The 15,791-nt window shown below is 43.0% G+C and overlaps 1 protein-coding gene across 8 annotated transcripts in view; it reads left to right on the top strand.

The window, feature by feature from the left end:
• The window catches only part of ST5 (suppression of tumorigenicity 5), a 236,646-nt gene that overhangs the window by 124,362 nt on the left and 96,493 nt on the right, over positions 1 to 15,791 (top strand). For 6 of the 8 annotated variants that reach the window (XM_025197391.1, XM_006018213.3, XM_025197390.1 and 3 more), the window contains 2 exons: positions 1,006 to 2,223; positions 7,658 to 7,794. In XM_025197391.1, coding sequence (XP_025053176.1) covers positions 1,006 to 2,223; positions 7,658 to 7,794 — 1,355 coding nt within the window. The remainder of the gene's footprint in view (positions 1 to 1,005; positions 2,224 to 7,657; positions 7,795 to 15,791) is intronic. The other 2 variants (XM_006018216.3, XM_025197394.1) reach the window with 1 other exon arrangement.

Raw genomic sequence — 15,791 nt, forward strand, 5'->3', positions numbered from 1 at the left:
TGTGTTGCTGTGTTTTATGTATGTGTTTTGTGCCAGGAGACTTACAAACCTGTTTTTGACATGGTTTTGGCTTAATTTTCATATTGTTGGTGTGTCACTGATTAGTGTGTCACTTAGTGTTCTTTGTTTCAAAAACTTTTTGTCGCAATTTGCAAATGCACCATAAAATATAACAGGGTAGTAACAATGGTTCATTCTGCAAACCATGGAAAAAATAGTCTTTTAGGATCTTGAAAATTTATTAAGGGAATTGTTGAGAGCTTTTTGGATAGTTCATACCTTTCAGGATGTAAGTGGGGGAAAAATAGCTTATTTTTTTAGTGCGTGGTATGCTTTCAAAAATAAATTTATTTTCATTCTTCTTGATAAAGGTTATAAAATTCCATCTGTTGGCCATGGTATAAAGTCGAAAGATAAAATGGGTCTTTCCTTTGCCATTTTAATTTGATTTTGTATATACATATGTGCAAACTTAAAAATACATTGTGACGAGTCACAGTTACCCACAGTGATAATTACTGGAAATTTCTGAGTTAATAAATCTTACATATCTTTTAATTAGTTTGCTCACTGTATCCAAGGACTAAATTTTTCCTTGTGTGAGCTTTCCTGATTCTTCCTTTAGTGGGAATCATCTTCTTTATTGTTCTGTCTTCAGTCTTTCAGATGCCAGTGGAGCTGTGCTGAGGTTCTCTCTCTGTGTCTTTAGTACATGCTTTTAAGGCAGTACTTGATCAGTCATTTAGCTACTCTCAGACTGAGGAAAAATTGGTGAATTCTGGGCAAAAAGGGAAGGTCTGAACTTCTAGAATGCTGTGCCAGCTCCTTGCAAAATGCTGTTCTTCATAACTCTGTGATTTGGATAGAATTTAGTTGCCCTTTAATGATGTTACTTGGTGGTTGCATGATGTGCATACATAGACCTGTTTGGCTGTAGAGAGGAGATTTAGCTAATACCTGTAGTTGTTTCCAGGGAGCTCATTTTTATTTTCTTTCTGCTTCCAGGTGTCAGTCAGGCTCTCCACCACCTCTTTTGTCCCCACCAAGAAGCCCAGCCTACCCCCTCAGTGATAGTGAGGACTCCTGCCGATCCAACCCAACCGCCACGGTCTCCAGTTCCAGGCCACACCTCAAGGACTGGAGCAGCCGGGGATCTACACTGAAAGGCACCTCCACAACCCCTTTGGATGCCAGCCCTCCAAGTCACCCTCTCAAGGCTGTCACCATTGGCTCATTGGATAAAAGGCTGTCCGTGTTCAAGGCTGAGGACCAGAAAGAGACCCCCAAGGAGGCTCAGGATGGGGATGTAATAGGGAGCCGTCAGCTCACCCGAAGCACTCTCTCCTTGGGCACTGCTACCAACTTGCGAAATCTCTCTCTCAGCAGGACTAGTGTCCGCTCACAGGCCTTGGACATCAGGCAGAAGATCACAGAATGGGAATGTCGCAAAGAGCCTTCTCCCAGAATGAGCACGTGTGTGGACAAGAGGGATGTTGGAGAAAGGTCTGGTAGTGAGAGCTTCCCTAGTATGTTGCCTTCTCCTTGTAGCGAGAAGACTTTTGACTTTAAAGGGTTCCGAAGAATGAGCAGAACATTTTCTGAGTGTTCCTACCCTGAAACCGAGGAGGAAGATCTCCCAGAGAGAGATTCCTTTCATAGGTTTGAAAAGAGGCCAAGCAGGAGTGAGCCTTCTTCCAATGCTTTCCTCAAAGGACCTGCCAGGAAAGAGACTTCTGCTGTGCTAAACAGAATACAGAAGATTGAACAGGCATTAAAAGAACAGCCTGGCAGGGGTCTCCCTCAGTTGCCAAGTAGCTGCTATACTGTTGAGAAAGGGAGGAAAAAGTCTGTGGCTCTGGGAATGGTTGAGGGTTTGAGTGAGAATCTGAGTGATAGCAAAGGAGGGAATGTAAGTTTTGGGAGTGATCCAGAAACACCTACTGAAACTGAAAAAAGTAGCAAACCGAAACAAGGGGTTATTACAAATTCAGTTAGCCCAGAGCTGCTTCTTGAGAGCCCAGCTAACACAGCAGTGAACCCTGTCCCCAAACCCAAACGCACCTTTGAATATGAAGCTGACAAGAACCACAAGAATAAACCAAGCAATGGTCTACCTCCTTCTCCGATGCCCACTGCTCCTCCCCCACTCCCCACCACCCCTGCGCCCCCCATGATTAGACGACAGAAGAAAGACTCCCACTTTCACAGAAAATCCCAAAATAGGTAAAATCAAGGGGAATGCATTGAATGTGATCTTTAAATGAATGAAGGGAGACTCATTTGTGCATCTCAGCATTTTTTCCTTCTAAGGCAATATCTTTGATCTGAAAAATGCACAAAAATCTTATGAAGTTTGTGGCTTCTCACTAGAGTGCTCTGATTGGATGCCAGCCTATTACAACACTTTGTTTTGTCACAGATTTGGATGCAGTTAGAATTCTCCTGTTAGGAAACTGGATTTCCTGGAGAAGTCTGTAGGGTGATGCAGCTCTGTGCCTATGGAAGGTCATCTGTGTCATTTGGTGCAAGTGCCTCACTTGAAATCTTTAATGAAGTATAATGTTATTATCCCCCCAAATCTTGTTAGCAACCATTACCATTGTATTAATGTCAGTATTTGAATGAATGTGTTAATCTCAAAATACATCAGTAGGGGGTGTAATTTGCTTCTAAGGGTCACAAACACACAGTGTGTACAAACATTCACTCTCCTAGGAGAAAGCAGTGATCCTTCTAGGAAAAATTGAATGTCTGTACAAGGCTACAGTGAACATGCCAGTTAAGTGGGATATTGTCAGTATTTTATATTTACTTGGAATTGTTGTCCAAAGTAGTGGTAATTGGTAATAATGTTTAATTCTTAGAAAAACCCGATTTGTTGCAGAATGTGTTCCATATGTGTCTATGAAACCAGTGATGAATATGGTCTTTTTAAAGTTTTTATCCAGAATTTTGCCTAGTTGGAACCTTTTTAGCTGTGTGACTTGCATTGACTTCAATGGGAATTGTAAGACTAAAACTGTACTTGGAAAATGAAGGGGTAATTGTTCATAAGCATTTGAAGTACTATTTTTGGACATACTTGGATGTCTGTGGCTATGGAACACATGTACACACTCTTAGTGAGTTTTACAAGTGACCGCTATGCAGTTGTTTTTTTAATGAACTCCATAAATCCAGTATCCGGGACTAGATACTGACTTGACTTATAAGTGCGTGTCAGCACAACCTGACCTAAAATATAATGGGGCAGGAGGAAGGGAGGACTGGGCTGATCTGAGAGGTCCTCTAGCTGTAGTTCCAAGAACAACCTGTTTCTGAGCTGGATCAAGTGATAGTTACATAGTGAATATGTTTCTCAAAGAAAGAGTGAGAGGAAGTGTACAAACCCAAACTGTGCTTGGCTGTATGTATCTTTGAACTCTGACTGTAATCTTGGGGAACAATATGTTCATAACTAAGGGTTGTCCCTCTAGCTGAATTCGAAAGAAAGTTGTACCCAGTTTGCACAGTTCAGCACTGGGAATGCACAGAGTCCAAGGAATAAATCACTTTGTTCAGATGTAAACAACAGCTTGCATTTAAAAACTGAAAATAATCATTAATAATTAGGGTGTCCATGTATAACTTAGAGAATGGTAACAACTACTAGATGGCTCCCACACATCAGATTAGCTCTCTTAAGCCTGATTCTCGTCTTACTTGCACTGGTGTAACTACGCTAATTTTGGGGAGTTGCTCTTCTTGGTTTACACTGGCATAAGGAAGCAATGAATCAGATCTCTAGTCTCTGTTCAAGTGATCAGAGTCAAATACTGAACATGCACCTGAAGATGGGGTAAAATCCATTATACTAGCTGGACCTTGACAGCTCTGTTATTCTATTTCTTATCTTTTAATGGAATTAAGAATACCTGTATTTGTAAATCCTTTAAACATGAAGTCATCCCTGAGTTGTCCTCATAACTGAAAACAAATATAATTTTTATTCTAGCAGGATGTGTCAGGACAAGCATCTGTGTTGCTTTACACTTACTTGAATGTCATGGGAACTTTAGTGCTGTATTTACTCTTTTAACATTTTGTTTAAAAGTTATTTCTCATTCTGATTTTTAATGACTCTTATGAATCCTTTCTCGAGACCAGTTTGCAGTCTTCCATGCTTGTCTGCCAGAGGATGGATTCATACAGTATCCTTAGAATGTAGGCCCTCTAGCAGAGAACAACACCTCCCAGCATCTGAATTAATGGAACATCATGTTCCCATGCCTCAGATTAGAAACCCTTTCATAGGAAGAATAGAAAAGTAGCTCCTGAACCACAGCAGGAGAGAGGTGTGATGCTATTTGGATGGTCCCTGTGGGAAGAATGTGGGGTGATATCTTACCTGGGCCACAGTGTTGCAAGATAATGACACCATGTTGCAAGATGGAGTTGAAATCAATAGGAGTTAAGTGTGTAAGCCAGTGGTTTTCAATCTTTTTTCATTTGTGGATCCCTAAAAAATTTTGAATGGAGGTGTGGACCGCTTTGAATTGTAACCGGGTATTTACATAGTTTTGATTGATCGTAGTCATTTTTCTTGGACCCTTTAGATATAGTCTGTGGACCTCCAGAGGTTCACAGACCACAGATTGAAAACCACTGTTCTAAGCTGATCAATTGCTTTTGGAAATCTCACTGCATCTTTAAGTTCTCAGACAGTTGTAAAAACTAATGCTAAGCCTCTAGACTGCAGCATTGATGACTGAGTTAAAGAGTTCAGATCTGAAACTCATGGTGGATTCCTGTCACCATGGTACTGCCCTGGTGTCATGGATTTGAATGTTCTTAGACTTTGGGAAGGATAGATACAGATTTCAGTCCTTGAGCACTTGCAATATACTAGCAGTTCCCAAGGATAAGCCCAGATGGATGAACTGTATGTAACTTTGTGCCAGGGTGGGAAGTGTTCTACAGTGAGCTTGTGTCTACACTGGAATGACAGCCACTCATGGAGACCTACCTCAGCTAGCTGCTAGCATGATGCTGTTAGTAATGTAGCCATGGCAGCATGTTACTCAGTGTAGGCTGCACAGCCCTCACAAGAAGACAGGTAAAAACATGGACTATTAACTCATGATGACCTCCTTGCTGTTCTGGCTGTCCCTGAGATAATTAGTATAGTTAGTTTAGGTGCCTTGAGCTGCAGTCACTGCCATGTAGACAAATCCTCAGAGAATAAGACCTGTGCATCTAGACTGCCTTCCTGAACAAGTCAGAGATGAGAAGGGAGTGGACCCAGCCTAGATGCTGCCCCACCAGCACTCTGGCCAGTAGCGCTAACCTGGGGTGAATGGGAGAGTTTCTAGAAAGGCTGCCAGAAGTCACCTCTCTCTAGAGCAGCAGGGGAGCAGAATGGCTCTGCTGTGACTGTTGAGAACAGTTCCTTGGGTACGTAGTGGCTGGGGTGCAGCTTTGTTATACCTTCCTATTGTACATGGGCAACTGGTGCCTCCTAATACTGGGGTGGGGGGGCACCAGCGGCTGATTGGCAACCGGGAGGGGGCAGCGGGGAGCGGTTGATTGCTGACCAGAAGTGCTGCCGGCGCTTCTCTCAGGTGAGGCACAGCCCATCTCAGGAGGGGCACGTGCACCCACATGCTCTTCCTACGCGTTGCCAATGTTTTATAGATTCATAGATGTTAGGGTTGGAAGGGACCTCAATAGAACATAGAGTCCGGCCCCCTGCGTAGGCAGGAAAGAGGGTTGGGTCTAGATGACCCCAGCTAGATGCCCATCTAACCTCCTCTTGAAGACCCCCAGGGTAGGGGAGAGCACCACCTCCCTTGGGAGCCATGTTCTTACAGCCCAGCAGGATTATCATGCATCCTACTATGTTGCAAGGATAGCCTTGCAGGGTTGTGCCACCCAGCCACTGTGATTCCCAGTGGCTGTCTCCTGCCTCAGCTGACAGATATCATCACTCAGCTCCCCTTCCGCTTCCTTCCTAAGAGCCCCAAAACTCCTTCACCCACAAGCCCCGCCAAACTCTCTCTCAACCATTCATTCACCCCAGTGCTCTTCAGTGCCCATTTTATCTAAGATTTAGGTACAGCAGTGTATCTTGCCCTTTTCTTTGATTTGGACAGGAGGTGTGAAAGGAATAAATAACCTTTCTATCCATGAGAGACATCACACATGAAGCTGTCCAAACCTTCTTCTGCAGGGCTGTCCCTAAGGACTCAAGCCAGCCCAGACTTTTAAATTAGAATGCAGTGGCCATGTAAAACCAATATAATGTTTCAGCTACAGTAGATGGTTGAATTACCAATGCCTGAGCTTTTTCTAAAATAGGAACCTAAAGTTATTTAATTGGTAGTCCCAATCTACCCATGTGAGGTTTCAGAGGTGTGCAGCAGCTATACTCCATTGCTCCTTGGCATTTCTGCTGGAATTAATAGGCTGCATCAGCGTGTCCCTCAGTTTACTAGTGCATTTGGTGAAGAAAAATCTTCCAGGAGAACACTTTTTTTTGCCTTGAGAATAAATGGTAAGATTTTCCAGAGGGTGAAGTACAAGCCAGGCTGTGACCATAGCTCTGCAACTGCCTTATTCTGTGGCCTCAGGCAAGTCACACAGCTTCTCAGTGTCAGTTCCTCCACCTGTAAAATGAGGATGATGATCATTCTGTAGCTGTATAGGAGGATTGGAAGGGCTAATTTATTCACACTGAAGACATCTCTGAGCATGTAAAGCAGACTTCAGTCTTCCTGTTGTTGTACAGACCTGGGACAAGCCATCACAACAGCTGCCTCTTCCAACTGTTATTCCCTTAACTGTAGGTGTTACCGTTTTAATCTTAAATCCAAATCTCACCATTGTCACCTGGAAAACGGTGACAGAATTTTTTTTTATAATGATCCATGTCTTTGCTGAAGCACTTGATTTTCTTTTTCAAAATGGCTCAAACGCATCACAGTCTTTTTAAAGATATTGCAAATGGCACTTCAGTCATCCTCTTTTGTCCTGGGTAAAACTGGAGGGTGACTCAGCAGTTAAGGTGCTAGTTTGGGACTCAGAAGATATGGATCTCAATCTCTGCTCGGTAGAGATGATAGCACTACCCTATTTTAGTGGTGGTTGTGAGGCTAAAGGCAGCATATGGAGCTCAGATAGATAGTCTGGTATATAATTAAGTGGAACTCTTCTTTTTATTATGAAACAGCACAATTCACTTAGGTCTGCAGGATGTCCTGAACTAGTGGTCATGTAAGGACATAATGGGAAGTAAGAAACTCACCCTTGAACTGAGTTGCAGAGGATGAAAAGTGGAAAGAGCCTTCGTTTTACCAGCCAGCATGGCAGAGCTGTACTGTGAGGCATTGCTATCTCCTGTTGGAAGAGACCAGTAGCAACTTATTACCTGCTGGCCATGCAGAAGCAGAGGAGAAATTTTACACAGTTTCTACCTGATACTGTTCCTTGGACTGGGAAGCTATGTGCCATAACCCTTCCCCCAGCCCCACCCCAACCTTGGCTCATGCCTACTGCATAGTCTTATCCTTAAAGCATAGCTCATGAATTTTCAGTCGTGTCAGTACTCAGTAAGCAGCCAGCTCCATAAGCTGTTGTAGTCTTGTCACTAATTACTTTACTGCATTGTTTTAAACTCTAGAAAATCCTTTGAGTTTGAGGATGCTTCCAGTCTGCAGTCCTTGTACCCTCCCTCCCCAACTGAGAATGGTACTGAGACCCAGCATAAATTTGGATCCAAGAGCACTTTAGAAGAGAATGCCTATGAAGACATCGTAGGTAAGGACCTGTTGCAGCACATGAAATATCTACTTGATATTGAGCAATTGTGGTTAAACAGTGCATTGTTGAACACATGCCCTGAGCAAAAACTTTTAGCTGCAGCCAGTAAGGAGAAATGGAATGGGGGGTAAATGGGCTGATGCGTCAGAGCAAACACATTATTCAGTCTGCACGCAGGAGGTCTCAATTCCTTCAGACCTCATTGAGTGGTCTTATTGGAAACAGATTGTTTGGTCGGCCATCATCATGCTTTTCATGGATTAAATTATTCTTTTCCAAGGCCTGGGCTTGCAGTCATGGGCTTAAAATATAAAGGGAAAAAAAGATGCAGAGTTTTCAGGACTCTCAAACAGCTGGACTGCTCTTCCAGGAGCAGACTGGTCAGACTGTGCTCTGAAAGATCTGTGGGTCAATTGCCACAAAGCAATGGTCCTGAGCAGTGCTTTCAGCTGAGGATTGATTTGTTAAAGAGAATTTCATCTTCCTGTGCCTACAGAGGCATCAGGAATGCAAAGCATTGTCTTGATTAAGCCACATAACAAAAGCAGATTTTCTCAGCCCTTGAAGAAAATGCACGGCCTTTCCATACATACTTTTAACATATGCCTATCAAAAGGATTGTTGCAATAATTGGAACTTGGACAATTCTCTGCGCACATTTTCCATATGGGTCAGCAGCATTTGTGTTTGGGGGTTTTTTTGGTTTGTTTTTACATTTTTGTTAAAGTGCACCCCTCTCATGTATCCAATGAACATATGACTAGGGCAAGGACAGCCGCCCCCCACCCCAGGCACTGTCCTGGACCTCTTACTGTAGCATCTTGATGATGGGCAGAGATATGAGACTCCACCCAGCAAGGGGGCTGAACACTATCAATTCCCACTGAAGCCTGTGGAAATTCAAGGTGTGCAGTGTCTAGCACAGTGGTCATCAACCAGTGGATCTCGATCCACCAGTAGATTTCAGAGCCTCTTGTGGTAGATCTTAGGGGAAGGGGCAGGGGCTAGTTTGAGGCTTCCGTGGTGAGGGACTGTGCCATAGAGGCAGGAGCAGGGGTAAGTTGAGTGGGGCCCTGGCTGGGTGAGACTTACCTGCTGGGGAGGCACACCCCCAAATATTTTTTTTCCCTCTGCCTCTATCTGCCACCCCTTGCCTCCCCACAGACTCACCTGCTGGGGGGGTGAGTAGGGGTGTCGATGGTGCATGGTAGATCTTGGGTTGCTTTTAAATTCCAAAGATGATCTTCTGCTTAAACAGGTTGGAGACCACGGGTCTAGCAGGACCCATCCAGAGAGACCCATTTGCATTCCTCCTTCTTCCCTAGTTTTGCCACCTGCTTTTCTCTTTTTCAGATTGCATCATGATTCTCTAATCAGCTGTTTAGGGAATATTTTGGCAAGAGATAAATCTAAGTGTTGATCAGTGTAAGACTTCCACTGGTTCCTTTTGAGTGTCCTGTTGGTTTGGGCCTTCTGTTGAGAAACCGCTCCCTTTGACTCCCTGGAGTTTCAAGTATGTCTGTTAGCTGAAGTGCGCTGAGTAACTCCTGCTCAAGTGGCACATGTTGGCAGGAGATGCTGGCCTTGGAAAACCATGAGCCCATCCAGATCCTTGCAGAGAAAACCAATGTATTTCAACACCCACCCCTCCAGACAGACCACCACTAGAAGTGGGAGTGAGGTTTAGTTTTTTGGACTTTTCATTCTATAGCCTTTCTACTGCAGGTGCCAATATTATTGCCAATTAGTAATGTGTGGGTTTTTTTGGTAATGGTCCTGATTTGATTGCCTTTCTTGGAAGAAACTGTTAGTTTTCTTCCCCCACTATTTAGTTTAATTATATCAAAGTACAATAAAGAACTCGATTGATATGGAGACACTTAGACAACCTTATGGCTATAATAGTGTCTCTTTGTTCATGCTTTTGCTCAAATTTTACCTTGGATGGTCAGTTCCCAGTGTCTGCAATGAATGTCTCACATATTTACATGTACACATGCCTGAAAGCAGAATTTGCCCCTTTGCATCTTAGAGCTGCTTGGCTTTGCTTTCCAGTTCTCCCAGTCAAGGAACACAGACCTATATTAAGTTGACAGATCTCTGTGCAGTCAACATGGGGAAACCATATTAGGCATTGCATTACACACCACTGCACAAGGATTGTCAACATGCTGCCAGATGTTAGATTGTAACCCTCATTTTCCCATTTTGACTGTGTTTTTACATTCTAAAATCAAAACAAAATGCTCAGCATTGCAAGAATGTGCCTTTTAACTAAGGGTCCAGTAAAATAGAATAATAGACTTATCTACATCCTGAGAACTATTAACTTGTTCCCTGCAGGTAAACCTGCTCCATGCAGATAGGCATTTGGGTATTTTGGCAAGGCATTGGGCAGAGTCTGCAGCATTTCTGATTTGTGGATAAAAAGAGAACTTCATTGTTTTCCACTTCTTTCTGACAGTCTCTGTTCCAAAGGGTTTCATTCAAGATAAGCTGTGTGGGATGAATATTTAATGAATATAATTAGATATATTAGCCGACAGATATAATAGAACAAAGCCAAAGCAAATCAGTTTAATCAGAGGATTTAAAGAAAATCTGTTAGTTTAGTTTACTTGATGATACATAACTGGTAGCTTTATGCCTAGATATTTAAAGAGTACTTTTGTGCTTGCCATCATAAGTTGTAGTCATGAAGCCAGGTGTATGCAAGTGTGCATTTCTGTAGCTATGAGTGTCAAATCAAAGAAAGAGATTACTTTCTCAACTGATGTGGACTTTTAGGTGAATATGTGAGACAGAAATGAAAGTATCATAGGTAACTGCCCGAATTACCCAAACCCTCACTGGTCACTTGACTGACCATGCTGCAGCAATAAATAAAGATCTTTTTCCCCCTTAAAATGATTATTAATAATGCTGATAAATGTGTAAAATACCCAATCAGGGTAATCTCAGGCATTGCCATAAAAATTCCTGTTTTGAGAAAAAGGTTGCAAAATTTTGGGCAATCCTAAAAAAAAATCCACACTGTGTATCCACCCCAAATCTATTTGTTCCCTCATTCTAGCTGAACCCTCTCTCCAGACACACACATTCAAATTCTTGTATGCTCTGCTGTCTACTATAAGCATTTGTATTATGAGACTTTGGCAGAAAGAGTCTGTCCCTTCAGTGGAAAATGGATGATCACTGTAGAGGTTTGTTACCTTTGGTAGAGAATTAATTATCAGATAAAAGGCTCTCCTAGAAATTTCCCATACATTATAAACATGTTTATGAGCACTGTGTGTGATATTGAACTCTTTAGTAATAGCCAGGCTAAGGGTTCAAAATTTTATCTCTTAGTATTTGAGGACCATTTGTATTCATTGTCATCGGTAGTGATTCCTCACTAAGTAACCTTCCTTCTCTTAATACTCTTTTACTTCGTACTTCCTTCTGGTCTTTCTTTCCCACCTAGAGTTTCTCCTTATATCTGAGGCAGGGGACTCAAGAGTAATGATTTATTGTTGGCTATTCTCAGAGTGTTAAAAAAGCATTAAAATATATTTTTTAATATAGTTGGCAATTTGGAGTTCAGCTAAAGTAACAAAGTTGCAAGACAGAAGCTTTTGTTCAGTTCCATAACTTGTCACAGATTAAATGTGTGGGTATTACTGTCAGGTCTCTTTCTGGGCTGAGAAATAAAATATTCTACAAAAGGGCATGTATTACTGCTATTAATTAGAGCTGTATTTAATGTGAGTGGAACCACACATGCTTCATTTATTTTCTCCATCAGAACTTGGTGGGATGTGACAGTCAAAGTACATTTTTGCATCATTTTGCTTCTTGTAGTTTAGAAGGAGTCTTTAATTAGACCAAAATTGCTATGGCTTTATGAATCCAGTTGGAGAAAGCTTTCATGCTTGGCTTGGTATTAATTGGGAAAACTATTGCAGCAACAAGAGTTGTCTGAAAATGTTGCTTCTGCTACTTTTGTAGACAGCTATGTTTTTGTCATACGTTTTCATTTTTCTTCAGTTCCTCTCTCAAAGTTCAATGAAGTAGTTTTGTCATGATCTTATCTATAGCATCGCTAAATCACCTTTCACCTTACTATCTGGCCTTTGGAAGATGACGTTATTGTCATGGAGTGGCTTGGATAAGAGTGAGAAAATTAGATTATGTCCCATATTCTGATTTTACATAAAGCCTAAGAATTTGTTCATGCTTTGAAACTTTTCTTACCTTCTGAACTGTTGGTGTGCTGGACACAGGGATGTAACTGGAGATTTTCTCTAACATGAGACTAAATCAAGTGTAGAAAAGTCAGTGTTAAATTGGGCTGTGTACTCTCTGCATCTTAGTCTGGAAATTTTCAAATGTTAATGGGGACACCAGCAGTTGCCTTGTCTAGGTGGGACTATGCTCCTTTACTTGAGCAGGTGGTCCTCCCTTGTTTAACAAAGGGGTGGGGGGAGGTGTTCTGAACAGAATAAGCTTGCTTAAAATACTGCTTTCTCCTCTGAGATTTATTAATAGTGATCCTGGTATTAGAAGCCCAGTGGTTTTTTGTTTGTCTGCTATTTATGAAACCATGGATACCTTTTAAACATGTAGCCCTGTTATATGTATCAGATTGTTCTAACATGTGTTGCCCCTTACTGAATGTTTGGATAAGATGGGATTTATTTCAGTCACATAGGGGTACAAAGAGGCCTTGCTCATGTGACAGAGGTAGTTGTCATTTAGCTTGTCAACTTGCATTAAAATTTTGCTCATTTACTACATGTCTATCTTTAATGGGTATGATTCAAACAGATTTCACATGTGACCTACTGTAACTGGTATAAGGGAGTATGCAGGTAAATTCTTCATCCTTGGAGTCCTTCTGGGTGTCTCTCTAAAAGATGTATTCTAGCTATCCTTACGTTTATTGGGGCCCAGTAGTGTTCATTTATACAGCAGTATCCTTCCACTGTAGGACCTGCTGTGTAAAATTCGGTGGCTGGGGTGATAGAGGAGGTCAGATTAGATAACAGTGGTAACTGCTAGATGTAATATCTGAGTTTCTGACCTTATCAAGATCCAAGATCTTAGTTAAATGTTTTGGGTCATGTCATAAGTAATGTGTAGAAGTTTAGTGATGAGTAAAAGGAGTTAGTGTCAAATCTTGAGTTAGAAGTCCTTTGTGCCTGGCTCCCAGCCCTTAACTTAGACTACCAGACCAGGTTTGTCTTATTTACTCTCATGGTTGGAATGGTCAGCAAAATGGCTTTGTTCATAAACTCTAGATAAATTTTCAGTTTTAAAATATACTGTATTTACCTGAATCCAAGACAACTTTGAATTTAAGGTGACCCTCTACTTACTAGATTCTAGAAATGGAAAATTTATAAATTCATCTGCCCCACCACCATTTGTGGTAGTGGCAGTGGGGCAGGCAGCAGAGGGGGGTAAAATGACCTGACACCCTCCCCTTCTTCTCTCTTACCTCCTGCTGCCTGTCCTCCCCCACCACTTGCCCCTTCTTCACTTGGCCTCTCCTCTCTCCTCTCCAGGCCACCCTGTCTCCATTGTTGCTTACCCTTTGTCGTGGCCCCAGCCCCACTCTAGCCCAGGGAACAAAGCACATGGTGGCTTTGGCCCTTGCATGGCAAGGCAGCAGTGGTTGTGGTGGTGGCAGCTACAGCCCTGGTCTGGACAGGACTAAGTCAGAGCTAGAGTTAGGGCCGGAGCTGCTACCATGACCATTGCTGCTGCTGCTGCTGTGTGGCTAGGTGGGGGCCAGAGCCACCACATGCGTCATTCCCTGGGGTGGAGTGGGGCTGGACCTAGAGCCAGAGCAGGGGCTGCAATGGAGGGTAAGCAGCAACCAAGTTGGGTAGACATAGTGGTATGGAGGAGGCAGAGGGGTGCATGCAGGGAGGACAGGCTGCAGGGGGCAGATAGCAGACCCAGAATTCAGGTTCTGTCCAGAGCCAGAGCAACTGCCTGCCCCCTTCCCCCACATTGTACTCAAATGCAAGATGAGGGACTTTTTTCTCCTATGTTGAATGGGAAAGAAACCTTCCTCTCAGATTCAAGTAAGTTCAGTATTGTAGACTGGCTAGGCACGGGGGACTGGTTCCAACAGCCGTCCACACAAAGGAAGAGTCCTCATGGAACTTGATGCAGTAGAGGAGGAACTTCAACTGAGATGCTACCAAGTTCACTAGCTAGACCTGATATTAAAGAATGGCAAGTGAGACAGAAAGGAGGATGAGTGGAGGGACAGTCAGTAGAACTGGGAACTGTATATTTAAGAGGCTCTCACATGAGCCATTTGGATCCAGCTGTCATGTTGTGCAGAAACTGATGTTACTTAATGTTTATCAATTAGGACTTGAACTCCTTAGCTCTGAATGGTTACTTAATAATCCAAGTGGGTCTTTTCAGTGGGTGCCCCGATGGTGCTGTTGTTACTGCGCTGTCATTTAGTACTTCCAAAAGTACTGTGCCATGCCATCGGCACATTGTTATTTTTAGACTTTACATTGCCATAGCAATGCACTATAATGAGAGAGTGCATTTCTGTGGTGACATAGCTACAGTGTCATGGTTTTTGCCCGCTGATGCTACCTAGCTAACTTGTTGCTACAGTGATGTAGCATCACGTGTAGATGCACCCAGTGTGTGTTAAAATCACCCTACTCAGTAGTGTCACCTGCTTAAGACAACATAGAAATAAAGTGGGCTTCGGCTGTGAAGTTCAGGTCTAGATCTGGATACTACTTCCTTAGAGAGTGGAGGGATTTGGATATGGGATTTTGGCCTTGTACTTTACTAAGCTGAAAACTAGCTTTCAAGCTTGGCTCTAAAATTAGATCTGACCTCTTGATTTCTACTACCTTTCACATCCAGAGTTCTCCTTTGGCCTATGAGGGAGACTGGAGAGATCACAAATTCCTGATCTGTATCCAAACTTCTCCAAAGAGCAGTGATGTCCAGGGCCAGGATTTCAGTTCAGGCTCATCTACTGTATCCTTTATATGGCATGTGTTCAGAAATAATTTATGAGGCCAGTCAAAGTACTTTCCTGGAGTCTGTGAAGTTCCCAGTCAGCTGAATTATATGCAAATGGGCTTTTTTTTAGACTGGCTTTATATAAAAGGTTCGTTTTGTAGGAAATCTTGCCTTCTAAGAAAGGGGGAAAGCAGGAGAAGAAGACAAAGATAAGAACTGTGCACCTCTGAGTAGAAGTTGCTCACAACCACTTTGTTTACTGTGATGGCTGCAGAATTACTGCCATCTCCAAAGGAAGAGGACACTCCTAGAGTTAAAGTGGAAAAGAGTTTGCAGCACAATGAAATTGCTGGGACTAAGCTGGTGGCTGTGCTTTGCGAAGAGAGTGAAGCGGGAGGAAGGTTGTGTATGTGCCCTCCTGCTTTCCACAAAAGTTCAAGGACCACTCATAATCAGGTCCTTTAGGTTTCAAAACTCTTTGGACAAGTGGATGTTCTTGACTGTGATGTTTGTAGATGTACATGATGTGGGGGCCGAGGGGGGATCGAGGATCAGGAGTCCTCAGGAACGCTAGGTGGGGTTGCGGCTGCGATCCCGTGACAGGCAGATGGGTACTCTCTATCACCGGAGTGGAATTAGGCACAAACGAGACACGTATCAATTGGAAAACAGAGGTAGCTTTACTTACACTGTAGAGTCGTATACAGCGCAGGCAATCGTAGTTGCAACAATTCTATTTTCTAATCGGTAATCGAGGAGCTCTTGTAGACTGGGTAGCTCGGGTCTAACTCGGACATGCAACACGGAGGATATATCGCAAGGCTTCGCCGACGGGGAGTCTTTGGCAGGTGATCAAGCTGCCGGAGTTCCACTCCAGGGGGAATCGCGGAGTTCTCCAACTGGGGCGGAAACGCCCCTAACCTTTTATACGGCTAGCGAGCCAATTGCCAGCCGCCACGTGGGAATAATTTAACATCAGCCAATCACATTATGCAAATCTG

This window comes from Alligator sinensis, unplaced genomic scaffold (assembly GCF_000455745.1).
Source record: "Alligator sinensis unplaced genomic scaffold, ASM45574v1 scaffold502_1, whole genome shotgun sequence".
Lineage (NCBI taxonomy): Eukaryota > Metazoa > Chordata > Crocodylia > Alligatoridae > Alligator > Alligator sinensis.